This window comes from Hypanus sabinus, chromosome 2 (assembly GCF_030144855.1).
Source record: "Hypanus sabinus isolate sHypSab1 chromosome 2, sHypSab1.hap1, whole genome shotgun sequence".
Taxonomy (NCBI): domain Eukaryota; kingdom Metazoa; phylum Chordata; class Chondrichthyes; order Myliobatiformes; family Dasyatidae; genus Hypanus; species Hypanus sabinus.
The window spans coordinates 52,570,910-52,598,762 of record NC_082707.1 but is presented as its reverse complement, the minus strand read 5'-3'; the positions used below and the strand labels follow the sequence as shown (position 1 = coordinate 52,598,762).

Sequence of the window (27,853 nt, the reverse complement as noted above, 5' to 3'; positions counted from 1 at the left end):
TAGCAAAGAATTGCCCACAGAAGCAAAGTGCGAAAGACGTAGAGCCTGGATCCTCCAGCCCTCAGGTCACTGTGAGTTGGCCATTTCGGGGGAACCTCACAGACTCAGATAATGTACAGCCATCTTGTGACCAGGAACATGTCCTGTTATTGAGCTTAAGATACCAGGTGTCTCTATCTGTTGTCTGTAGACACAAGTAGTCAAGGGAGCACCATGACTGAGCAGTTCTTTCCAGAATCCTTGAATGGAGAGGATGAGGATATGTTGTCCACTGCTGGGTGGCTTAAGTTAACAGCTGCCAATGGTCTTGATGTTCCTTACTTTGGGTACCTAGAACTAGACGTTCATGCTTGACCTTGGCAGTGTACCCAAGGTCTTCATCTTCGTCTGCAAAGAAATGGGCAACCAATATGTTTCAACTGTCAGTTTGGGAGGGCATGGGATGTTCCTTTCCTTGGGTACCTAGAGCTGGACGTTCAAGCGATGGGCGTGAAGATTCCCTATTGTGGCTTTCTAGTAGTCAGAGATCCCGATAGCACTGAGCAACCTGTCCCGTACCTTGTAGACATGAACACTATAAGCCAATGTAGACAACTTCTCTTCGCCGAATTTGACCCGACCCCAGAAGGAAAGTTGGATTCTGATTGGACAGATGATTTCCAGAAAGTGCAAATGCTCAGTGCTGAAAAGAAAGCCATAGTTCGAGAATTGGGAAAAAGTACTGAGCACATGCCTGCTGAATCTGTAGTTACTATTGAGGCCAGGAACGTCCCTGGAGATGCTGCTACTGACCATACGATGTTACTTGAGCCACTTAACACCCCTCTACTGGGTGGTCTTGTAGTTATTCCCATGCTTGTTGACTCTCATTGTCATACACTGCCAGTATAGGTTTTAAACTTCTCTCGAAAGGATGTATGACTCTCACCTAGGACCTGACTGGGTATATTATCAAAGGCAGAATAGATAGATCGTGATCAGCAAGGTGCTGTAAGGTTTCAGTGGATCCCAAACAGCATTGAACAAGTAATTGTTGGTGTAAAGGAGGAGGGTAGTAACCCCAAATTAAAGTCAATTCTAGACAACCTCAACATTGGGGGTAGTGAAGAACAATAAGCTCAGCTAAGAGTTTTACTGGTTAGGTACCTGGATTTCTTTGCAGACGAAGATGAAGACCTTGGGTACACTGACAAGGTCAAACATGAAATTCATTTAATTGATGACGAGCCCATTTCACAGCCGTACTGTCACGTTCCACCAAATCAGTACAGTGAAGTGAAGGAGCACACCTCAAAGTTGTTGAAGAAGGGTGTGATTCAGGAGAGCAATCGTACATATGCCTCACCTGTAGTGCTGGTACGGAAAGCTGATGGTAGCATAAGATTGTGTGTAGATTATCAGAGACTAAATCTTAAGACTAAAAAGGACGCGTTCCCGCTCCTGCATATTGATGAGAGTTTTGATGATCCATGGGGAGCGCAGTTTTTCTCAACAATAGACCTTGTGAGTGGTTATCACCAAGGATGCAAGGAATCCCAACCTCTCCGAGTTATTCTTCTGGGGATTTGCACACTTTTCAGCAGCAAGACCCTGTGTTAAGTGTTTTCAGAAACTTCTGGGACAGAAAAAGAAAGACGAATGGCAAGGAATGTAGAGCTCTGCCTAAACTGGTTTTGTCTCTGTTAAAGCATTGGGACAGGTTCAGGGACCATACGTGGTTACTGTACCGTGTAGTTGAGGATGAGAAGCACGGAGAGTGTTATCAGTCTCTGCTTCCTACCAGCTTGAGGAGTAAATGTTAGGGTATGTACGTGACTCTATGGGCCATCAAGGCATGGAGCACACTCTGCACTCATTGAGAAACAGATGTTTTTGGGTGAGCATGCATGAAGATGTGGCACAATGGATTAAAAATTGTCCGCGTTGTGTTTTAACTAAAATGCCGCACCCTAATATCCATCCCCCATGAAATCATTTCTTGCTTCTAGGTCACTTGAAGTTGTTGCTGTGGTTTTCACTGAGCTTGAGCCGGCAGCAGATGAGTGTGAGAATCTTTTAGCAGTCACAGACATTTTTACAAAATTCACCCAAGCATTCCCAACTCAGGATCAAAAGATGGATACCACAGCAAAGGTGCTCTTGAGCGAGTGGTTTATGAAGCACAGTGTTCGTCAGGGATTGCATTCTGACCAGGGCCGTAACTTCGAAAGTGAGGTCATAACTGAGCTTTGCAAACTGCATGGGGTAAAGTTGTACTACACCCCATCATCCTACTGGCAACATGCAGTGCGAGCGTTTCAACAGGATGATGCATGATTTGTTGCGTACGTTGCCTGCAGAAAAGAAATGCAGGTGGCCAGAACATCTACCCGTTAAGGCTGATTTATACTTGTGCGTCGCATCTACGCTGTAGGTACCACGTACCCTATGCCGTAGGATGACGCGCACCTCCCCAAAAAAGTAACTCACGCTTTGCGGCGACGCAGACTGCAACAACTGTGATTGGACCGCTCGGTAGCATCACATTTCCTCCCATGCATTTCAGGTTGCTTCTTCTCCGCCATGTAAAATAGATGAATCAAATCATCAAAATCTACCTTTTGACATACGAAAATGTTTGAAATGCATTTCCTCGTCCATGTCTCTCACGAAGAAACTCAACACAGTGGCACAGAAACACCACCGCCAACTAGCGTTTTGCTCACTAGAGCTACACAGAATTGAAAATTAGTACGCACAAGTATAAATCAGCCCTTAGGGCATGCGTATAATATGACGCCTCACGCAACCACCGGACATTCTCCTTATTACCTACTGTTTGGTGTTGATCTCCACTTGCCAGTGGATGCTCTGCTGGCGTGAGAACAGTCTGTAGACTGTAGACCGGAAATATGACTAGTTAGCCATATACTCTGAACAGAAGGCTGCAGAACCCATTGCCTCACAGGAGGATAAAATTCATTGTCCCCAGACTGACATAAATGCACTCGTTTACCTCCGGAACAGACCATTAGGTCAGGATAAGATCCAGGATGCTTGGAAATCAACTGTCTTCAGGGTGGTAGAGGTGCTGGACAACACATACATGATTGAACCTTTGGAGGGAGCACCTATCAAGAGGGTAAACAGGCCTGTGAGAATGTTCCCACCCCAGTTCCTCAAAGGAGAATGCAAACTCCTGTAATTTAGGGTAGTCCTTCCCTGGGACATAAATCAGATTCTGAGGATTGTTAGAATGGTGTGATATTGGGAGAAGTGTGTCAAAAAAAGGGTATACAGAATCTCAACCCGAGCACTGACAACAAAACTCCTGGAACTGAGACTATAATGCCTGTGACAGCTGATACAAGGTCCGGTGTTGGTAGTCTTCCTGTTGCAGCACCCCACAGGACTAAACAAGTAAGTGCTGGACAGGACTCTAACCCAAATCACGAAGCAAGGTCAGTCCTAGATGTGGCCTCTAAAGGTCCTGGAGCAGTGCCACAGATACTGGCTAGTCCAAGTTCAGTTCTATTCAGAGAAGTAGTTAAAGAGGTTAAAAATACTTTTGCAGTGAGTGAGAAATCACAGACGCTTACTGGTGCGTGGGGGGGGGGGGGGAATGTAACCAGGTGACTGTTGAATATCCATTTTTTATCATTAAAGTGCACTTATATATTCACCTTGGTAATGCCAAAAATCCTGCCTATGCCTTTAAGAGAAAATGGTGATGTCATTTTGCATGGGTGGAGTAGAACAAAGAGTTGCCATGCTGTAGAAGGGACAATGTTCGAATGCTTTTTCCAGGTTTAGTCAGGAAAGGTTTTTGCGATTAAATTGATCAACGCTAGGTAGCGTGATTGCGAAGTTCCTTAACTGGCCTATTAGCGAGAGTGAGGAGTTTGAAGTTAAACACATGTGTTCCAAATATTTGCCACTATTTTATTGGTTCTGTATATTTTGTTTCAGTTATTTTCATACTGCACATGTATTTTGATACCATCTTTCTGCAATAAAACATCTAAAACAGATAAAGGAATTTAAGAACCGAAAAATTATTTGTTGTCCTGTGTATGTATTTTTCCCCAGGCTACAGAACAAGTATTAAAACAGGAAAAGGATTCTGTTTAAATGAAGCATGTCCAATCTGGATTAAGTTCAAGTAATTAAAGTTTACTTATAAAAATACAAACTCATAGGTGCATGATGCATTTCTTAATAATGTATTCAATATGTGCATCTTTTAAAATGATTGGTGTTTCATTTTACACACAGATATTGAAATCCATAATTAACCATTAAGTCCCTGCACAGAAGAATCCAAGCAGAAAAATCAGTTACAGGATTGGGGGAAATAGCTGCTTTGTTCTGGTTGAGCTTGAATTTATTGGAGGATTGGCATGTATGTCTGAGGGAGATGGAAACCTCCAAGCAAATCACAATCCCATTACATCCAATTACATCAATAGGACTTTGATGCAATTAGAAGCAATAAGACAGTGGGACATCTGTCAGGAAAAATCTATCAGAAAGAACTAACAAAATGACCAAAGGCACATTCTTTGAAATGTTTTTTGTACAGCTGAAGACCTTTCTATGCTCCTTGTACATCCTGACCTATAGTCAATGATGAAATATATTTAGTTGGAATCCCTACTTTTCATTTAAATCTCCCAGCCCTGCAGCTGACTTAAAGTCATCTTTTCTCCTCCTGTAGTTCCTTAACTCTCCCTGGCAGCTTTCTGCCAAGAAGTTACTTGCTTCCAATTTTTAAAAATGCATTTATTTGTTTTGCACATTTAGTTTGTGCAAATGTTTTAATCAATAATTTCTATATGAATATTTTGAATTTAAACAGGGTTTACACTCAGTTTATCTTGACAACTGTCTGTACAACTTAACCACAGTTATTGCTGTAGAGAATAGAAGAGCAGCAATTATGAAATATGAAACCTATTATTATTTGCATGCTAATAGAATCATAGAACACTACATAACAAAAACAGGCCCTTTGGCCCAACTAGGCTAAGACAGACAGACAGACTTTATTATCTACCTAGCCCCATCAACCTGCACCAGGACCTTAGCCCTCCATTCCCATCTCAGCCACGTACTGATCCAAATTTCTCTTAAATTTTGAAATTGACTCCACATCCATCACTTATGCCGGCAGCTCATTGCACACACTCACAAACATCTGCGTGAAGAAGTTCCTACTCATGTTCCCCTTAAACATTTCACCTTTCACCCTTAATCCATGACCTCTTGTCGCACCAGCTCTTAGTAGAAAAAGTCTGCTTGCATTTACCTTATCTATAACCCTCATAATATTATAGAGCTCTATCAAATCTCAAGAGGCGAGGAGAGAAGAGAAATGTAGTGGTAATTGGGGATAGTACAGTCAGGGGAATGGACAGAGTTCTCTGTAATGAGGATAGAGTATCCTGAAGGCTGTGTTGCCTGCCTGGTGCCCATGTATGGGACATCTTATTTGACCTGCAGAGGAATTTGCAGTGGGAGGGGAAAGATCCAGTTGTTGTGGTCCATGTGGGTACCAATGACATAAGTAGAACTAAAAAAGAGTTTCCGCTGAGAGAATTTGAGCAGCTAGGGTCTAAATTAATAATAGGTTAATTAATAGGGTCTAAATTACTACCAAAAAGGTGGTAATCACTGGATTACTACCTGAGCCACATGAAAATTGGCATAGGGTCAAGATGATCAGGGAGTTAAATGTGTGGTTTGAGGATTGGTGTGGAAGAAATGGGTTTGAATTCATGGGAAATTGGCATCAGTATTGGGGAAGGAGGGAGCTGTACCACTGGGACGGGCTCCACCTGAACCTAGCGAATCACTTAACTAGGGCTTGGGATAGGGCTTTAAACTAAATAGTACGGGTGTGGGTTCAACAAATTGGAGAAGTAATGATAAGGCCATAGAGAAAAGTGTGGATAAAGATAAAGAAAGAGCAAAAGATTAAAAAAGAGATATGTAAGAGTGGAGTAAAGAAAAGTCAATTGCAAAAGAGTAAAAGCACAATGAGTGTAAGGGCACTTTATTTGAATGCCTGTAGTATACGAAACAAGATCAGTGAGCTTGTGGCACAAATCAGTACAAAGAGGTATGATTCAGTCGCCTGCCACCAAAACGTGGTGGCAGGGTGGAGAGGATTGGGAATTAAATATCCAAGAAAACCAGTTAATAAGGAAGGATAGACAGGAAGTTAAGGGAGGTGTGGTAGTGCTCTTAATTGAAGATGAGATCAGGGCGATAGTGAGCGTTGATACAAGATCTGAGGAGCAGGATGTTGATTCCATCTGGGTAGAGATTAGAAGTAGTAAAGGGAAAAGATCACTGGTGGGAGTTGTCTATCGACCACGGAATAATAACATGACAGTGGCATAGGCAATAAACAGAGAAATATCTGAGGCATGTAAGAATGGAACAGCAGTTATCATGGGGGACTTTAACTTGCGCATAGTTTGGGTGAATCAAATTGGTCAACACATTCTTGAGGAGGACTTCACTGAATGTATCCATGATGGGATTCTTGAACAGCATGTTACTGAACCTACAAGGGAATGTGCCATCTTAGATCTGGTCCTGTGCAATGAGACAGGTACAATTAGTGATCTTGTAGTTAAGGATCTTCTTGGAAAGAGTGATCATAGTATGGTTGGGTTTCTCATACAAATGGAGGGTGCAATAGTTCGATCTAAAACCAGTGTATTATGCATATACAAGGAAGGCAAGGAATACAATGGGATGAGGGAGGCGTTGGACAGGGTAGATTTGGAATACAGGCAATGTGGTGGGACATTTGAAGAACTGTGGAAGACTTTCAGATTTTTCATGGTGCTCAGTAAAAGTATATTCCAGTTAAAAGCAAGGATATTAAGTGTGGGGAGAGCCAGCGATGGATAACTGAGGAAATAAATGAAGGCACCAAATTTAAAGCTCGTGCATACAAAGTCGCCAAGAGTACTGTAGTGGGAAACTGGAAGATTGGGAAAACTTTACAAAACAACAAAGAACCACTAAGTGAGCAATAAAGAAAGGGAAGATAGATTATGAAAATAAACTAGCACAAAATATAAAAATGGATAGTAAAAGTTTTCATAATTATATAAAAGGGAAAAGGGTGGCTAAAGTGAATGTAGTTCTCTTGGATGATGAAAAAGGGGAATTGATATTGGGTAATGAGGAAATGGCCAAGACTTTGAATAACTATTTTGTGTTGGTTTTCATGGTGAAGGACACACCTAACATGCAAAAGTGAGATGATATAGATGTGATATGAGATGAGGACCTTGATACAATAGCTATCACTAAAGTGGTAATGCTGAGCAAACTTGTGGGCCTGATGATAGACAACTCCCCTGGTCTTGATGGAATATATCCCAGGCACTGAAAGAAAAGGCAGAAGTTATAGTAGAGGCTTTGGTGATAACTTAAAATCCTCAGGACTCTGGGCAGGTCTTGGCAAATTGGAAGACAGCAAATGTCACATTACTGTTCAAAAAAGGATGTAGGCAAAAGGCAGGTCCTGTTTGACAAATTTACTGAAGTTCTTTGAGGACATAATGAGCACAGTGGATAGAGGGGAACAAATAGACATTACTTACTTGGATTTCCAGAAGGTGTTTGATAAGGTGGCACATAAAAGACTTATCCATAAGATAATGATGCATAGAGTTGGGGGTGATGTATCAGCAAGGATAAGGGATTGGTTAACCAGTAGAAAGCAGAGAGTTGGGATACATGGGTGTCTCTCTGGTTGGCAATCAGTGGTGAGCAGTGTGCTGCAGGGGTCAGTGCTGGGCTTGCAACTGTTCATGATAACATTAACGATCTGGAAGAGGGGACCAAGGGTAGTGTATCTAAATTTGCTGATGATACCAAATTGAATGAAAAAGCAAATTGTACAGAAGATATGGAGAGTCTGCAGAGAGATATAGATAGGTTAAGTGAGTGGGCAAGGGTCTGGCAGATGGAGTACAATGTTGGTAAATGCGAAGTCATCCACTTTGAAAGAAAAAAAATGGAAGAACAGGTTATTATTGAAATGGTAAGAATTGCATCATGCTGCTGTGCAGAGGGACTTGGATATGCTTGTGCATGAATCATAAAAGGTTGGTTTGCAAGCTATCAAGAAGGCAAATAGAATGTTGGTCTTCATTGCTAAAGGGTCTGAATTTAAAAGTTGGGAGGTTATGCTGCAACTATACAGGGTACTGGTGAGGCTGCTCCTTGAGTACTGCATGCAGTTCTGGTCTCCTTACTTGAGGAAGGATATACTGGCTTTGGAGACAGTGCAGAGGAGGTTCAACAGGTTGATTCCAGAGATGAGGGGGTTAGACTATGAGGAGAGATTGATTCACCTGGAACTATACTTGCTAAAATTCAGAAGAATGAGAAGAGATCTTATAGAAACATATAAAATGATGAAAGGAATAGACAAGATAGAGGCAGGGAAGTTGTTTCCACTGGTTTGTGAGAGTAGATCTAGGGGACATAGTCTCATGATTCGGGGGAGTAGGTTTAGGACAGAGATGAGGAGGAACTACTTTTCTCTAATCTGTGGAATTTTCTGTCCAATGAAGCAGTGGAGGATACCTCAGTAAATATATTTAAGGTAAGGTTGGATAGACAGTAGGGGAATTAAGGGTTATAGGGAAAAGGCAGGTAGGTAGAGATGAGTCCATGGCCAAATCAACCATGATCTTATTGAATGGTGGAGAAAGCTTGACAGGCCAGATAGACTACTCCTGCTCCTATTTCTTATGTTCTCCCCTCAATCTTCAACATTCTATGGAATAAAGTCCTAACCTATTCAAACTTTTCCTACGACTCAGGTCCTTATGTCCTAGCAAAACCCTTGTAAACTTTCTCTGCACTCTTTCAAACTTATTGATATCTTTCCTGCAGGTAGGTGACCAAAATTGCACACAATACTCCAAATTAGGATTTACGAACATCATATAGAATTTCAACTTAACACCTCAACTCCTGTGCTCAATACAATGATTTATGAAGGCCAATGTGCCAAAGGCTTTCTTTACGACCATATCTACCTGTGACATCACTTTCAAGGAATTATGGATCTGTATTCCCAGATCCCTCTGTTCTACCACACTCCTCAGTGCCCTGCCACTTATCATGTAAAACCTATCCTGGTTGGTCCTCCCAACATGTATCACCTCACACTTGTCTGCATTAAATTCCATCTGCCATTTTTCAGTCCATTTTTCCAGCTGGTCCAGATCCCAATGCAAGCTTTGATAGTCTTACCAGTTATCCACTACCTTAGTGTCATCAGCAAACTTGCTGATCTAGTTTACGACATTATTATTCAGATTGTTGATATAGATGACAAACAACAATGGACACAGCACTGATCCCTGCAGCACACCACTAGTCACAGATTTCCAGAGACACAACCGTCTACAATCACTCTCTGGCTTCTTCCGCAAAGCCAATGTCTAATTCAATTTACTACATCAACTTGAATGCCAAGCAACTGAATTTTCTAGACCAACCTCCCATGTGGGACCTTGTGAAAGCCTTCCTGAAGTCCGTGTGGACACCATCCACTGCCTTGTCTTCATCCGCTTCCCTGGTGACCTCCTTAAAAAATTCTATGATTGGCTTGACATGACAAATCCATGATGACCATCACAAATCCATGATGACCATCACTAATCAGTCCCTATCTATCCAAATAATTATATACCTGGTCCCTTAGAATACCGTCCAGTGGCATTCCCACTGCTGATGTCAGGCTCCCTGGCCTGTAATTTCCTGGTTTATTCTTAGAGCCTTTCTTAAACAATGGGAAAACATTAGCTACCCAATCCTCTGGCACCTCACCGGTGGCAAAGGATGTTTAAGTATCTCTGCTGAGCCCCTGCAATTTCTACACTTGCCTTCCACAGGGTCTGAGGGAACACCTTGTTAGGCCCTGTGGATTTATCCACCTTAATCTGCCTCAAAAAGCAAACACTTCTTCCTCTGTAATCTGTATAGGATCCATGACCTTACTACCGTGTTTCCTCATTTCTATAGACTCTTGTGTCCATCTCCCCAGTAAATATAGATGCAAAAAATCCATCTAAGGTCTCCCCCACCTCTACACATAGATTACCATTCTGATCTTCCAGAGGACTAGTTTTGTCCCTTGCTATCCTTTTACTCTTAATATGCCTGTAGCAGCCCTTATGATTCTCCTTCACCTTATCTGTTAGAGCAACCTCATGTCTTCTCTCAACACTCCTGATTTCCTTCTTAAGTATTCTCTTGCATTTCTTATGCTACTCAAGTATCTTATTTGTCCCTGCTTGCCAATACCTGCTATGTACCTCCTTATTCTTAAACAGGGCCACAATAACTCTAAAAAATCCAGGTCTCCCCTGTTATTCTTGCCTATTATTTTGACTGGAACATACAAACACTGCACTCTCAAAATTTCACTTTTGAAGACCTATCATTTACCAAGTACACCTTTGCCAGAAAACAATCTATCCAAATCCATACTTGCCAGATTCTTTCTGATACCATCAAAATTGGGCTTTCTCCAATTTAGAATCTCTACTAGTCCATGAGCCAGTAGGATTGACCAGTACCACCTGAGGGGAATAATGCTCAAAGTGATTTTTGGAAAGGTATACATCTCTAGAGTTAGAAAATATGTGATAGCATTGCAACATTGCACATTGCGGTAGCTTTATGTGTGCTCTCATGTATTTTATAACATTACCCTAAAATAAGCATTTCTGAAAAGTGGCCAATATAAAGTGCAACATATATATTCAACCTAGTGGTATTTTGTCATCAGTGATCCTTCAACATTGAAATTCGTCACAATGATAGCTGAGTTCAAGCACTTTTCATCAAATGTTATAAAATTCTACATTGAAAACTATGTCATTGGTGGCACTCGCAGTACAGTGCCCAATTTTAGTAGTGAATAATTTCATTTTTAGAAAATTTGTCCATTGTTTATTTTGGAAAAGTCAATAAAAACCCTCGGACTCATATACTGACATGGATTTGTAGCAAATTTATTCAGGAATTCAAATAAGTAATCACTTTTTGTATATATTCCATATTAACATCAGTACAGCAGAAAATATTACCCCACCCCTCAAAAGATAAAAAAACCTCATTTGGAGAGATTTCTGGAGTTTTATCAATGTCATGATATTTTCCATATTGTTGTATCAAATCAAAACAATCTTAGGCTTTTGTCTTAGCATATAGGATTACAGTACAATAATTCAAATGTGGGGTTCCACACGGCCATAACCTAGGCCCATTTGGTTGTAAAATGAATATATTTAATCAAAGACTGCTTTCCATACTTTCATAACCTATTAATAATCATAATAATTTTCCAAGTCTTCCACATCTTCATCTGAACTTTCCCCACTCTCTGAGGTGGATGCCTGGTTCTCACAGTCTGCCAGTTTACACATGTCAGTACACCTGAGGCCATTTACAACACACATACATCTTGGGAGTGAACATTTTTTTGGACAGGTACAGGCCAGTAGATCCAGGACGGCATCGGGTGCTGGCTGGCCTTCCATCCAGTGCAGCACCAACTGTTCAGCTTCCTCTTCTCACTCCATCTTCCATCCTCTGCCAACAGGGCTTGACACTTGTGGGTCCTTCTCCGAACATCTTCTCCATATACCAGCTGGTAGTTGGCTCGCTGTGCATGTTTTGTTAAGCAGTCTTTGCATGGTGGGAGTTGATGACTTTCGATTTCACCTTTTTTGGCACAGAAAAGGTGATACCTGAGCTCATTGACCTTGATGGTCGATGCTTTTGGAGCTTACAGGAGACATGTAAATGCCTCCAGTTTGTCCATCAGTTCTAGGGAGAGGTCCCATTCCTGACCCAACTCTAAGGATTTGTCCTGAGTTTCCCTGTCGCTGGTCAGAAGTTTTAGGGCACTTGTCTTCCCTTTGCCTGCAAAAGCCCTTACAGTGTCACATCCTGTATGTGAGTGCAACCCGATGAGAGCCCTACAAACCTCTGTGCCAACAGTGGCAGCAACCTTCCTGATGTCTACAAGCCTTGTACAGGTTCTGGTGCCACACTTCTGGAACAATGGGGCCTCAATCTTGTCAAGAAATGCTAAAGACATAAAGACATTGTGTCTTCTGAGCAGATCACTACAGATTGGTATCCCTCTCTTGTGGCACGGGCAGCATGGAGATGTAGGTGGCCATCTGCTTCTTGTTGACACTGAAGAGCTGACACTGTCTTGAGATGTGATTCTGTAACATTTGTCATTCATTGTTGCATACAGAATCTTCCCCTGTAGCTTTGCTCTGTACTCCACCTTCCTCCATTCATGGACTATGAAGCTAATGAGACTATTTTTGTTGCTGACTTTGGTCAGGAAGCTCCTCCACTGCCTCACCATCTGTGAGCCTGTGATACCTTGCAACTCACAACCAGTGTCTTCACCCTGTAGAGATCTTACACTATTCTTGATAGAGTTCTCCTTGTATGTGTCGAACACAACATCTATTCTGCTACTCTGACTGCCTTCCCTCAGAGCCATACCCAGAATTGTTGTGGCAACATCTCTGAAAGTAACTTGATCACCTTTCACTCTTTGGACCAAGTTCATTCCATCAACCACTGTAGCAGAGTTTCCTGGGAGTTGCTCTTCTATTGCTACATTTTTCTGCAAGGTTCTACAACATAAACCCATTACGATGGTCATATCTTTCTTATTCCTCAGTTCTACCCATAAAGACTCATTAGACAAACTCTCCAATCTGTCCTGACTGAACACTGGTGACATTTTCCATCTAGTAATGCCAGCCCACCACCCTCCCCCCCCCATCACTCCCACTGTATCACGTCTAAGACAATGAAACCTGTGTTGCCAATCCTGCCTCTCCTGCAACCAAGTCTCACTAATGACTATAATGTCACAATTATACATGTTGATCCATGCCCGAAGCTCATCTGCCTTACCTACCACACTCCTTGCATTGAAATATACACAGCTCAGAACATTCGTCCCACCATGCTCAACATTTTGATTACTGTCCTTATACGTAGGCTTAACTTCTTTCTCTACAACTTCTCCACTATCTGCCATGGCACTCTAGTTCCCATCCCCCACTATTCCAAAGGAATAACATTCCTCTGTAACTGTCACAGTAAACAACTGGATGGAATCTGTCCTCAACAGTTCTATCAGCCTGCATTTACCAATTACTCTTGTTCTACCTTTACTACTTTACATTACATTGAAGTTAAATATTTTACCCTCTGATGCAGCTCATTGGAATAGGTTGCTGGCTGCTGTGCTCTGAGTTTTGTACTTTCTGGCATCTTATTATTAACCCTGAGTATGATTGTAACTAAAGAATGGATGAAGGGAAAAGCATCTCTGAATTAGTGTCCTATCATGTTTTTCTGTTCCACCTTTGTTTGAATTCTACCCCCATAAAAGAACAATTTTATTGACAATAAAATCTGATGGTGCAGCTTGTACAATTCCCAAACTGTATGATGAAGGACAGATGGCAAAAAATTTGGTGCTCAGAGGCCTTTTTGAAAACCATTCATTAATACCGATTTACAAAATGTTACTATATCTCATGTAAACCAGATTTTAATTTGCTCACAAAGCATTTCCGTAAATTCATATGAACAAAGTATGTTGGCAACGACATCAAATAATGTAAACTTTACCAATCAGTCTGCTTGGCTAAATGTTTCTTTTCATTCTCCCTCTTCTTTACTGCGTAATTAGCTTTTGTCATTGAACACTGGCAATAGTATTTTAGCTGATGAAAATGGAGACACCTACTGGAGTTAAGCAGGAAATAATAGTTTTAAATAAATGTTACTTCTCTTATATTTATATCAATAATTCAGTGTTAATCACAGTTACTACTAAATTCACAAGACCAATTTACTAAATTGGTACTATATTTCAAAGTTACTATTATTTGAAGACTAATAACATCATGGAATTATAACTCAAATTTATTGCAGTTCAACAAGGTATCAGTATTCTTTATACAGTGGTTATTTTAATAATCTAGTAATACAAAGAGTTGGAGTAATTATTTAGGCAATGTGAATTCCAATTTAAAATGGCAGTTTGACAATTTGCTGCTGGAGAATAGCTGCATAGAAATGAACCGTTAACAATTAAGAAAACGTCCGTTTTTGTTTCAGCTTGGAATGATGCCCTCGTGCCCGCCCTTCCTTCCTAGAGAATGAAAATCTTTAAACCAGAGGCAAGTGAAACCATGTTGAGAGATGAAAAAAATTTTCTTAACAAGGAGTCACAAAGAAAACTGAGGTACGTTTCAATCTTTTTATGACACTTGAACTATCTTCTCCTGACATGTGTTTGTAGACTTCTAATCTATTTAATGCTAACTAAAATAAATCTCAGAAAGATTTAGAACAAGACTTCAGATGTTAGAACTTTCAGGAAGTCTGATAAACTTGTTTATCCTTGGGATGTGGAGAAAATTAAGTGAAAATCTTGAAAAGATGGCAATGTGCACTGCTCAGGAAAGACATGCATAACATAAACCCTGGAAGTTGGATCCAACTACAGTACATGCTTTTTTTTAAAAATGCAAAGTGGCATTTTGTGCCATGATTGAGTTGGTAATTACTTCTGGGTGCAATTGACCCATGTATGAGTGGCTGACCTTTCAATCTTACTGACATCACAGATCACATAGCACACACATCCATCACTCCTGATTGAAGTTGGAGGTACTGGAGGCTTTCGCTGTTCACTCACAGAATCGCTAGAGCACATCACACTTGAGTCTGCAAATGGCCTGCATTGTCATACTGATGTCTGCATACACCATATTCCTGCCCTATTGTCACAAAAGGCACCTACTAAGATTCCTAGGATTCTCCAATATCAGCACAATCAGAGCCAAGTCTTAAAACCAATAGCAAGGCTGGACTCAAGCCTTTTATCCATGTCATTAATGAGTCTCACATGTGTATTAAACATCTGCATTAGTAACATTCAATGTATGTGTTTGGTAGATCACCTGATAGCAAGCTGGAAAAGTCATGACATTATTTTTCTTGGGAATAGAAGGCTGGTTATGTATGCATTTGAACATCAGGTGGTAAATGTTGGCATGAAATTTACAGTAGCCTTCTGCTTTCAACACCAATAATTTCTCATTAGCTGCCTGCCTTGCACAAAACTAATGTAACTCTTTAAGCCCTGGTAGTTCATGTAACAAATCCACTGGCAAATTTTCTAATATACAAAGCAGCATATTGTAAGAAAGCAACTCATTATTTGTACATCTTAATGAAGGGAATAAAAGCACAACTTCTAATTGTATTCTGGGAAGAAATTAAATACAAATTATTTTATCATTTACAAATGTAAGTTTCTTTAATGAAGGAGAACACATATGCTCTCAGGGATTTCCCATTACTGATAAAAATGTTTTTTTAATTTGGGTGTAGACAATTCAAATGAAAGACCATAAGCATAATAGACTTGCTTAGATATTTGTAATGCTGCAGAATGAAAAAGCAATGAAACAGAGTTAAATTCCATCACTGAAAAAGCAGCAAAGCCCAAGGGCAGATGTACTCAGAACCTGTTTCAGAACCATTACCATAATTAATCTCTCAAAATACCATTATATTTTAATGACCCTGTTAGTAAATAAGTTTGTAAATTGGAAGAGGACTTAATCTTCCGAGGACAAGTTTTACACACTTGCAACATGCATAGGGCACCTATCCCACAGAAAATATGTGTGAATATCCCCTCACAGCCTGTTGATTATGCAAGTACGAGTCATCTTGGTTTCCAATAACTACACTTCATAATTTTCAAAATGACATACTAATGACTAATTAAATACTAATCCGAGCTGTGCATGTTTGCTTCAGAAACTATGGATTTTACACATAATTTAGGTGAATTATACTTTTTAGTGGATGAGAAAAGGCATGCCATTTTTCTCTCCCACATTCTATATTAGTCTGCTTTTGAGCACTCATTGTAGAAATCCAATGAAAACACATGCCTGCAAAATTTAATCAGACCATGTAATCATAAGACACAAGCAGAATTTGTCAATTTAGTCCATGTGTTTGCTTTGTCACTTGATCGTGGCTGATTTATTTTTCCCTTTCAAACCCACTCTCCTGCATCTGCTCGTAATCTTTGATGCCCTTATTAATCAAGAAACCATCAACCTTCACTTTAAATATACACAATGACTTATCCTTCACAGCCATGTGTGGCAATGAATCCCACAGACTCAACTTCCTCTGGCTAAAGAAATTCCTCCTTGTCTTTATGTCATAAGGCAGGTGTTGAATCAGGACTCAACTGCAGGACACAGACATCAGAGTCCCAGAAACAGGACTAGACAGAACCCAAGGACGGGACAGGATGCAGTCAAGACAAGGGAAGCAGGACCAGGATGAGGGACTGGGAACAAGGAGCCTGGGGTTGACTCCAAGCCTAAGACTGGAGAAGGACCCAGAACCTGGGTCTTGCCTTAGGCTCAGACCCCCAAACCCAGGCAGGACTTGCAGTCTTGAGTCAAGGCTTGGAGTCTTGAGGCTGGAGCTAGGGGTAGACTAGGAACTTTACATCACCATGGAGCCAGGATTTATCCTCCAACAAGCCAGGACTCATCTATAACTCCACACCAAGGTGGGGCAGGACCATCCATCAGGTAACAGTAGAACAGCCTGACCTACCCAACAGAGGCAAAGACAAGACAGACTCCCCCCACAGGGAAACAGGTGAACAGCCTGACTTACCCCACAGAGGCAAGGACAGGAAGAGACAAACACCAAAGAACAACAGACAGTTCCACCTCTGCATCAGGGTAGCTCCAAGTAACCATTACAGCCAGCCCCCTTGGCTGGCTACAGAAACAACTAGATCCCCACCTGGCTCAGAGTGGCTGACAGCCACCCACCTGGCCCAGGAAACAGCTGAATCCCTACCACAATGACCACTCAACACTGCCAGCAAGGCTCCCAGAAGCCATTGTTCTCTAATGCAGCCCCAAGGATGGCAAGAGTCCATTCTAGCCTTCCACCAGCCATCTGTGTCATGAGTCTCTCAACAAGACAACCACCCAACCACACTCAATACCAGGACCACTTATATTTCCAGTGCCAATATGAGCCTCAGGTGTTTCTAGTTAAGTCCAACCGCAGCAAAGAACCGCCGGAAAACCCGGAGTCTGCGGACCGGACCACGGACTTCGGACTGAACCACCACACTCTATTCTAAAAGGTTGTCCTGTATTCTGAGGCTTTGCATTCTGGCCCTAGACTCACACAGTATTGGAAATATCCTGACCACATCCACTCGAGACTCAATATTGAACAGGTTTCAATAACCTCTGCCACCCCCCCCCCACACTCTTACAAACTCTTATGCGTAGGTTTCAGTGAGATCTCCCTCCCCTCTCCCCACCCCATTCAGCTACACTCTATTGCATGGATTTCCTGCAGGTGCTCTCATTTTCTTTCACAGTCCAAAGAAGTACCATTTGGTTGTTTAATTGGTCATTGTAAGTTGTCGGGTGATTAGGCTCGGATTAAATCGAGGGATTACTGGTCAGCATGACTGGAAAGGCTACCAGGGCCTTTTCTATGTTGTATCTCAATAACATCTATCATAAATTAAAAAAATGCAGGCTCAGAGCCAGCAAACACTTCTCATAGGCTAACTCTTTTCCAGCATTATTCCAGTAAACCTCCTGTGGACCCTTTCTAATGCCAGCACACCCTTTCTTAGATATAGAATTTAGAACAGTGGAAACAACCCTGCACAATACAGGGCCTTTGGTCTATGTGTCCCAACCTTTTAACCTACACTAAGATCAATCTAGCCCTTCCCTCCTGCATAGCCCTCCTTTTTTCTATAATCTATGTACAAATCTAAGGTTTCTGAAATATCCCCAGCATATTTTCCTCTACCAACACCCTTGGTAGGGTCTTCCACACACACATCAATCTGTGTAAAAATCTTACCTCTGACATGCCCCTTATACTTTCGTCCAATCATATTACAATTATGTTCCCTCATATTAGCCATTTCCATTCTGGGGAAAAAAAAAATTGGCTGTCCACTTGATTTATGCCTCTTATCATCTTGAACACCTCTATCAAATTGCCTTTCATTCTCCGCTTGAAAATGAAAACCCCTAGTTTGCTTAGGGTCCTCATATGACATGCTCGCAAATCCAGGCAGCATCCTGGTATATCTCCTCTGCACTCTCTCTCGATCTTCTGGATCCTTCCTATAACTGACCAGAACTGAACACAATACTATTCCAAGTGTTGTCTAGCCTGCGTTTTACTAAGCTGCAACAGTACCTCGCGGCTCTTGAACACAATCCCATGACTGAAGGCGGCTAACACATCATAAGCCTTTTTAACAACCCTATCAATCTGCATAGCAACTTTGAGGGATTTATGATGTGGACCCCAAGATCCTTCTGTTCCTCCACACTGCAAACATTCCTGCCATTAACCCTGTACACTGACTTCAAACTTGACCCTCCAAATTTAATCTCCTCGACGCTAGACGAATGTTTCTCTTCTATCCTTGATCAATCCAGCCCTTACTCAAGTCATCCTTTTCTTCACAAACCTGTAGAAAACCATGGAGTTTTCCTTCATCCAACTCGCCAAGGTCTTCTTGTGCCCCTTTCTAGCTCTGCTAGGTCCATTCTTCAACTCCTTCCTGCTACCTTGTAGCTCTCGAGCCTTGTCTGATAGTTACTTCATAAACCTTCACCACACTTTTCCAGGTTGACCTCAACCTGCCACTTCTCAGTCTAGCTCTGCTTCCTACAAAAATGTTCTACATTATCTGCAGTACTACCAACCTTCGTGTCATCTGCAAACCTACTAACCCACTCTTCCATTTCCTTATCTAAGCAACACGCACAAAATGTTGGAGGAACTCAGCAGGCCAGGCAGCATCTATGGAAAACAGTAAACAGTCAATGTTTCGAGCTGAGACCCTTCATCAGGACTGAAGAAAAGAGTTGAGAAGTCAGAGTAAGAATGTGGGGGAGGGGAGGAAGAAATACAAGGTGGTAGGTGATAAGTGAAATTGAGAGGGGGGAGTGGTGAAGTAAAGAGTTGGGAAGCCGATTGGTGAAAAAGATAAAGGGCTAGTGAAGGGGGAATCTGATAGGAGAGGAAAGCCATGGAAGAAAGGGAAGAGGGAGGAACACGAGGGAGGAGATGGGCAGGAAAGGTGATAAGGTGAGAGAGGAAAATGGGAATGGGAATGGAGAGGGTGGTGGTGGGGGGGGGGGGTGCCATTACCAGAAGTTGGAGAAATCAATGTTCATGCCATCAGATGGAATATAAGGTGTTGCTCCTCCATCCTGAGTGTGGCTTCATCACACAGAGGAGGCCTTGGTTTGACACTTCCTCATCCAAGCCATTTATAAAAATCAAAAAAGAGAAGTGATCCCAGAATAAGTCCCTGTGGAACAGTGCTGGCCTCTGGCCTCCAGTCAGAATACCCTCCATCTACTGCTTCTATGCTCAAGCCAATTCAGAATTCACACAACCATGTTTCCCTGGAACCAATGCCTCGTGACTTTCTGAATGAGTGTCCCATGGGGAACCTTATCAAATGCTTTACTAAAATCCATATACACCATATCCACTTCTCTACCTTCATCAATGTCCTTAATCAGACTATGCTTCTCCAAACTCAAATAAATCCTGTCTCTAAAAATCTTCTCCAAAAGTTTTCCAACCAGTGATATAAGATTCACTGGTCTATAATTCCAGGATTATCCCCATTAGCTTTTTTGAACGAACAAATAATATTTGCATCCTCAAATCTTATGGCGCTACTCATGTGACCATTAAAGACGCTAATATCATCACCAAAGGTGCAGCAATCTCTTTCCTTGCTTCCTGTAGTAACCTGGGGTATTATCTACTCTAATGACTTTCTAAAGTTCCAGCACATCCTCCTTCGTAATGTCAAAATCTTCTGTTTTACATTCTCCTCCCGACTAGATGTTTCACATCTGATTCCTTCCCCTATTAACCTTTTTCTGCCTCAAAGAAACAACTCTTTCCACAGCCCCATGCAAGTGATTCCAAAACATCTTCCATGTTTCCATTAGCCAGGTTCATTGCCTACAAATAGATTCAGTTTGTCCTCTCTCTAGTAGCTTGTCCAATACTGTGACAGGAACTCTTCCTCAACACACCTAATAAATTCTGCCTCATCTAAACCTTTTGCAAAAAGGAAACACCAAACAATATTAGGAAAGCTGAAGTCATCCATGACAATAACGCTGTTATTTTTGCACTTCTTCAAAAGCTGCCTCCCGATCTGCTCCATGGTGTCTCTGTTACTAGTGGGGTTGGCTGTACAATAAACCCAATAGAGCAATTGCTCCTTTCCTGTTTCTGAATTCCACCCAGACTGACTCCACCCAGTAGATGATCCTTCATGACATCCTTTCTTACTGTAGCTGGAATACTGTCCCTGGTTAGTAATACGACTCCCCCACCACTTTTACCTTACTCCCTGTCTACTTTGAAACATCGAAACTCAGAAACATATGCCATGTGGGACCCAAAGCTGCTCATGATACTCCAAGTGTGGTCTGAGCAATGCTTGTTTTTATATTCCAGTCCTCTCAAAATGAATGCCAACATTGCATTTGCCTTTCTTATTACTGACTCAGGCTGAAAGTAAGCCTTTAGGGAATCCTACACTCAGGCTTCCAAGTCCCTTTACACCTATGATTTCTTAATCCAGCACCTTCAGCAGGTAAAGTAGACAGAAGGAACATATTCTATTACAGTTTTCTTTTGAAACCTCTCCCACTGAAACTACATCACTTTTCTTCAATTTGGAAATGCCCTGGAGAATCAATCTTTCACTGTAGACATGCATGGCTGCTGGGCATTTTAAAAATATAATTAAGCATTTTTAACTTTTTGTGGACCTGAATGAGAAGCACTGTAGTGAAGGAAAATTTGTATCTAAGTTTGAAAGATCAAAGATGTGAAATTAGAGAAGTAAGCCTTGTTTGAAAAAGGACTGTACATGTTCATCACCCTGACACAGTGGTGTCAAGAAAACAACCTCTCCCTCACTGTCGCAAAAACAAAGGATCTCGTTGTGGACTACAAGAGGAGTGAAGACTGGCTAACCCCTATTGACATCAATGGATTTGGGGTTGTGAGGGTGAACAGCTTCAAGTTCCTCAGCATAAACATCACCAAGGATCTCATGTGGACTGTACATACTGGCTGTGTGATGAGAGAAGCACAACAGCACCTCTTTTACCTCAGACCTTTGAAGAAGTTCGGCATGAGTCCCCAAATCCTAAGGACTTTCTGTTGTTCAGTTGTTAAGTTGAGTCTGGCTCTTCATGACCTTACAGACTCCTGCACACCAAGCCTTATTGTTGGAAACTGCCTCTCTAAGATCCCCCAAGGTCATACACAATGTCTAAATAATATTATCTACCTGTTGTAGCCTCTGTTGTCCTCTCCTTCTTTGACCTTCTGTTTTACCTAACAAGAGGGTCTTCTCCAAGGAATCCTGTCTTCTCATGATGTGGCCAAAATATTTGAGCTTTTATCTCATAATCAAGCCTCCTAGTGAGCAGTCTGGCTGTATTTCTTCAAATACTGACATTGGAACTTCTTGCTGTCCAGTGAACTCTTAACACTTCCTTCCAGCATCCAAGTTCAAAGGCGTTGATTCTTTTGTATTCAGTCTTATTAAAAGCCCATCTCTCACAGCCATACATCACAACTGGAAATACCATAGACTTGACTATACGGATCTCCATAGACAATGTTGTGTCTCTGCTCTTCAGTATTTTTTCTAAATTTGCCACGACTGCCCTCCCCAGAAGTAAGTATGGCTACCACCAAAAGAAATCTTTGAACCGAGGAAGACAAAATCCGTTACTTCTTCCATTTCCTTTCTATTTATTACCACAGGTTAAGTCCTATATATCCCAATTCCCAAGAAGGGAAATGTAAAGGAATTTTCAAATTATCGATCAATTTCACTAAAGAACTTTCTAGAGGGGCACAATTGAGAGCATCCTGACTGGCTGCATTACTGCCTGGTATGGGAACGGTATCTCTCTTAATCACAGGGCTCTGCAGTAACTGGTACGGACAGCCCAATGCATCTATAGATGTTAAATCCCACTATTCAGGACACTTACAAAGACATCTGTGTAAAAAAGGGCCCAAAAGATCATTGGGGACCCAAGTCACCTCAACCATAAACTGTTCCAGCTGCTACCCTCCGGGTACTGCAGCATAAAAGCCAGGACTAACAGGCTCCAGGACAGCTTCTTCCACCAGGCCATCAGACTGATTAATTCATGCTGACACAATTGTATTTCTATTCTATACTAACTATCCTGTTGTACATACTATTTATTACAAATTACTATAAATTGTGCATTCCACAGTTAGACGGAGATGTAACATAAAGATTTTTACTCCTCATGTATATGAAGAATGTAGAAGGGGTGATTGATAAGTTCGTGGCCTAAGGTAGAAAGAGTTAATTTTAGAAAACCTAGCACATTTATTTTTCAACATAGTCCCCTCCTACGTTTACACACTTAGCCCAGGGGTCATGGAGCATACGGATCTTGGACCTCTAGAAAGTGTCCACAGCGGGGGTGATTGATAAGCTTGTGGTCTATGGTAGAAGGAGATGAGTTATTCAACCTTTCTGCATAATCACTCAAAGAGTTGACCTGCATGTGCATGTAATGAGAGCTGTATAACTCATCTCCTGAATATATAATTTGTACAACAAGAGGACATGAGTTGAAAGTTAAGGGGCAAAAGTTTAGGGGTAACACAAGGGGGAATTTCTTTACTCAGAGAGTGGTATCTGTGTGGAACGAGCTTCCAGTAGAAGTGGTAGAGGAAGGTTCAAATTTGTCATTTAAAGTAAAATTGGATAGGTATATGGACAGGAAAGGAATGGAGGGTTATGGGCTGAGTGTAGATTGGTGGGACTAGGTGAGAGTAACCGTTTGGCACGGACTAGAGGGGCCAAGATGGCCTGTTTCCGTGCTGTAATTGTTATATAGTTATATATTTGTTTTCTACAGGTTGCCACAAAGCAACAAACCCAAAAGAGCCCAATTAAAGAATAAAAGACCAAACCCAATGCTCAAGAGAAAGAAAAACAACACAAAACATGCAAACAATCGAAGCAGACAACTTTCCGAACTAAATTGATCCCTCGGATCCAAACCCAAAAGCAGCATGGAGTATAGGCCCAAAGCCTCACTTATCAGTAAATCTTATTAGCAGGCATGGAGCAATACAGCTGGGGCTGTCTTCATAGTCTCAGCACCATGGAGAGAGGAGTGACCATCACAGAGAGTGGGAGAAATTGACTCTCACTTTTGATCCCGACATCCTGTCTTTTCAGTCTAACTAGGCCAGCGTTTAAATTGAACAAATGACGTTACAGCGAAAGGCTCTGGTGCCCTGGGGAGAACAGTAAATATTGTGGAACAAAATCAGCTCTTGCCTCCAATCTGGGTTAGTGTTTAAATTGTCTAAGCAGCCGATCATACCTCACAGTAGGACCTGGCTGCTACAAAGGGCTCTGGGCCTAGACCACGTCGCCCAGTGACTTCCCAGAGTTCACTGCCCAGCCCAGAGCCGCTCTCAAGCTCTTCAAATCAGCTCGGCACACAGAGCGATCCAACCTTGCACCAGGGCCAGCTGTACAGGCATCAGAACACCAATGCTCTGACCTCTCCTCTCTGAATAACTCACTCCATCTGTATTGATTCATCAACATACCATCTCCGCTTGTCTCCTGAACCCACCTCACCGTCGTTCACTCCCTGTGGCAATAATCGAAAACAATTTACCTCAGATAAGGTGTTTTTAGTGATGTCTTTAGTCAAGTTTCTTGCCTTTTTAACTGCCAGTGAGCTGTTGCATATATCCAGTTGTGCTGTCTTAACCAGAGATCACATGAAACATGTCATATGAAATTTGAACATTCCAGGACTAACCTTGAGATTGTGGATCATAGGCTCTTGCCTATGGAGAAATCTCTCTTGGCATTACATTCTCTGACCACCAGAAGTTCCAACTTGGCTTCATGTTATCAAGGGAAAACTTGCCTCTCTATGTCTTCCAGCAGGATACTGAGCTTATTTGTTCTGAAACTGGGGGCCTGCTCCTTTGTTGCTGAAGAATATGTCTGGCAGCTCCTTGGAATCTTCCAGTGGTTTAGTTGTTACATCTATTTTAAGAGGCAAAGCTTTGGCATCAGTTAGTGCAGGGTCAGTTGTAAGTAGAGCAGTAATTGGTTGCCAATTGAAGCTTAGTGTACAATAATAGAGAAAATGATGCACTAATCATGTAAGTTGCTGATATTCATTTCGTGTGTAGACTACATATAAATAAGATAATGTAAATGTTTGGTATGAGTTGCTGTTTGCTTCTGTGTTCTATGTAACGCGCTGTAATGTTTCACTGCTAACGTGATGGTTTCTCGGTAGCAGCAATGTTTGGGTCATGACTGGAGAAAACAGGGCTTGGAATGTGCGGGGTCCCATCCAATGAGAGAAATGTTGTTGTTTGTTGTGAGTCTGGAAGAGAGACTTCCGCGGTCTTTGGTCGGCGAGAGGAGAAGAAGGAAGATGTGTGTGGAGAGAGTTGGAATACCACTGGACGGAGTGGACTGGGAGGGTCCGAAGGTCGGTGACGCTTGGAGGAGGTTGATGGTTGACAAATGGCCGTGTTTGTAAGCTCCAACATGCGCTTTTGACTTTTCTCTTAAAATAGGCCCATTTTCTTTTTATTTTCTTTACTAACCTCATATTCAGATTTAGATTTATAAAGTTCAATCAGTTAATTGCATATGGTATATTGTCTGATATTTTGAGGTTCAGATTTGTAACTGGGTAACACATCATGCAGCATTCACACAAATGAGATTTCTCATTTTGGCGGGGTCAGAAGTCTTCCCCTAGACCAGGGGTCAGCAACCTTTACCACTGAAAGAGCCACTTGGACCCGTTTCCCACAGAAAAGAAAACACTGGGAGCCGCAAAGCCCGTTTGACATTTAAAATGAAATAACACTGCATACAACATTTTGTTTTGCCTTTATGCTATGTATAAACAAACTATAATGTGTTGCATTTATGAAATTGATGAACTCCTGCAGAGAAAACGAAATTACATTTCTGCATGCAACAAAAACATTTTGAACTCCGAAAAAAAGACGTTGGGTTGAAGGTTACTTTTAAGTAAAATACTCAACATCTATTTGAGTCCTTCTTGTATTTATGAAAAACGCCAAACTTAAATTTGCCGCCAGCAGCAAACCAAAAATAACGTCAGCCAGCTGTCAACCTGAAAAATAAAAGGACTATTTCACTGAACAATGAAAACATATGAATATACGTAAAATAATAGGCAATTAAAATATTTATCATGCTTGGTCAGGTTGACTCACACCTAACAATGCAGTCGTATTCAGTAGGGATGGATCGATGCTTAGGGGAGTGACCGGGAAGGATAATGTGTTTTTTTCCTCTCTGAACTCACAGAAGCGTTTCCCAAACGATGTTTGCATTGCGATGATTGCAGAATGTAAATACTCCGAATTTATCATGTCGTGACCTTGTTTGAACTCTCTCAAATTGGGGAAGTGAGACAATGTGCCTTTCTGTAAATCTCTGGCAAGCACTGTCAACTTGCACTCGAATGCCAAAACATCCTCCAACATGTGCAGGGCTGTACGTCCTTTCCCCTGAAGAGCTGTGTTCAGCGTGTTCAGGTGCGCTGTCATGTCTACCATGAAGTGTAGCTTTTCCAGCCGCTCTGGCTGTTCCAGCTCAGGAAAGGTGAGCCCTTTGCTACCCAGGAAAGTTTTCACTTCTTCCAGACAGGCGACAAAGCGTTTCAGCACCTCCCCTCTGGACAGCCAGCAATAAAAACACGTTGTAGCGGTGTGCTACACGCAGTCAGTAAACTGCAGTCAAAGATAGCTTTATTCGAACAAAACAGCCTTGCTTTTAAGCCTCCCTCAACCCGCCCCCCATGGGCGCGGATGCTGCAAAAGACACGTACTCACAAACCCCCGTAGGCTATCTCCCTTAGCCTGAACGCTGGCTAATTGTGAGCCAGTTCGGATGTGTCAGGAAATGGGTCGCCACAACGTCTTATTTAGATTGTACAAGATCACCATAATCTTCAAATTTAGAATTACATTTCAAAAACTAACAAACTAACCTAAAATACATTTTAATTAAATACTGACCAATTATTTCCCAAAGCAACAGGGAGCCACAGCACAGACGTAAAAGAGCCACATGTGGCTCCGGAGCCGCGGGTTGCCGACCCCCGCCCTAGACGAACGCGTGCTAGCCAAGCCTGAGGGTTACATCTATATGAAACAAGCAGGGACTTTATGATTGTAGTCCTTCCTACTCTTTCTCTTTATTAATCATTATTCAGTATCTTCACATTACTGGCAAAGCCTGTAACTATTGTTCATTGTATTATCCATGGTGACGTGGTGATGAACAATCTTCTCGAACTGCTCTAGTCTTTCTGCTGAAGGGACTCCTACAACATGAGTTCACAAGTCTCTTGCTGAAACATCAACTATCCTTTACTTCCACGGATACTGCCTGACCCAACAAGTTCCTCCAGCAGGTTCTTTTTTGCTCCTGATCCAAGTATCAGCAGTCTCTTGTGGCTCCCGCAACACTGTTCAGCAGAGAGTTCCAGGCTTTAGAACCAGTAACGATGAAGCACCAACAACATATTTCCAAATCTGGACAGTGTCAGCTGGATTTAGAACACACAAATATTGTAGAGTTGTTCTTACCTTCTTGCTGATCGTGGTCTTCATCATGTAGGTTTGGGAGGTGCTGTAGGGATAGCTTAGACATAGCATACAGTACATTGCAGTCACTGTGGCTGCAGTGTATGCCATGTCTGGAGGTGAAGAGCGTGAATTTTTGGATTGCCAATGAAGTTAGCTACTTTATTATGGATAGTCCAAAGAGAGTGCTGCTGGATCTCACTCATCCTGGGAAATGGAGAATATTGCCAACTTCTTCCTTCTAGTTGGTGGAAAGGCTTTGGATAGCTCATCCCATTTCCCAACCTCTGACCTGTTCTTGATGCTATGGTCCAGTTAATAGTAGAACACTGAGCAAGGGTAAAGACATTGCACGTTAAGAATAAGATATTGATTCTCTTTTTGCAATTGCTCATATTTGGCACTTCTATAGAATGAATGCTATTATGACATATCAGTCTTTGATTGAAAGTTGGACCAATCTTACCGCATGCAAACATGGATGGGTTTATTTGCTGCGTTGTTAGAAACAGAACTGAACATCGTCAGTGAAACTCTTCATTTCAAAATTTGATGATGAAGCAAAAGTCCTTGATGAAACAACAGAAGATAATTGGGTACTGAGAAATTCTGGCAGTGATGCTCTGAGGCTCGGGTGATTAACCTCCAACAACCACAACCATCTTTGTATGTGCAGAGACAATCCTTATCATTCAATTGCTTTCCACCCAATGCTCCTTGACTTCCACTTTAACTGCAATCGTAAGGCTTTAGCCTTTGAGGCTTCTGCGAAGAGAGGCTTCACTCAGAGAAAGCAAAGCTCAAGCCCTTCCATCTCTTCCTGATATCCGCTCAGCAAGGACAGGAGGGATGACAGGTAGGAGAGTAAAATGCTGCTCTTGCGGCATGTGGGAAGGTGTGGAGACCTCCAGTGTCCCTGACGACTACAGCTGTGAGAAGTGCATCCAGCAGCTGCTTCTTACAA

General features: G+C 41.8%; 1 protein-coding gene across 1 annotated transcript in view; it reads left to right on the top strand.

Moving 5' to 3' along the window:
* Positions 1 to 27,853, top strand: part of si:ch211-247n2.1 (calcium-activated potassium channel subunit beta-2) — a 93,428-nt gene that overhangs the window by 35,127 nt on the left and 30,448 nt on the right. Inside the window, exon 4 of the mRNA XM_059946048.1 lies at positions 14,194 to 14,320. Coding sequence (XP_059802031.1) covers positions 14,235 to 14,320 — 86 coding nt within the window. The 5' untranslated portion in view covers positions 14,194 to 14,234. The remainder of the gene's footprint in view (positions 1 to 14,193; positions 14,321 to 27,853) is intronic.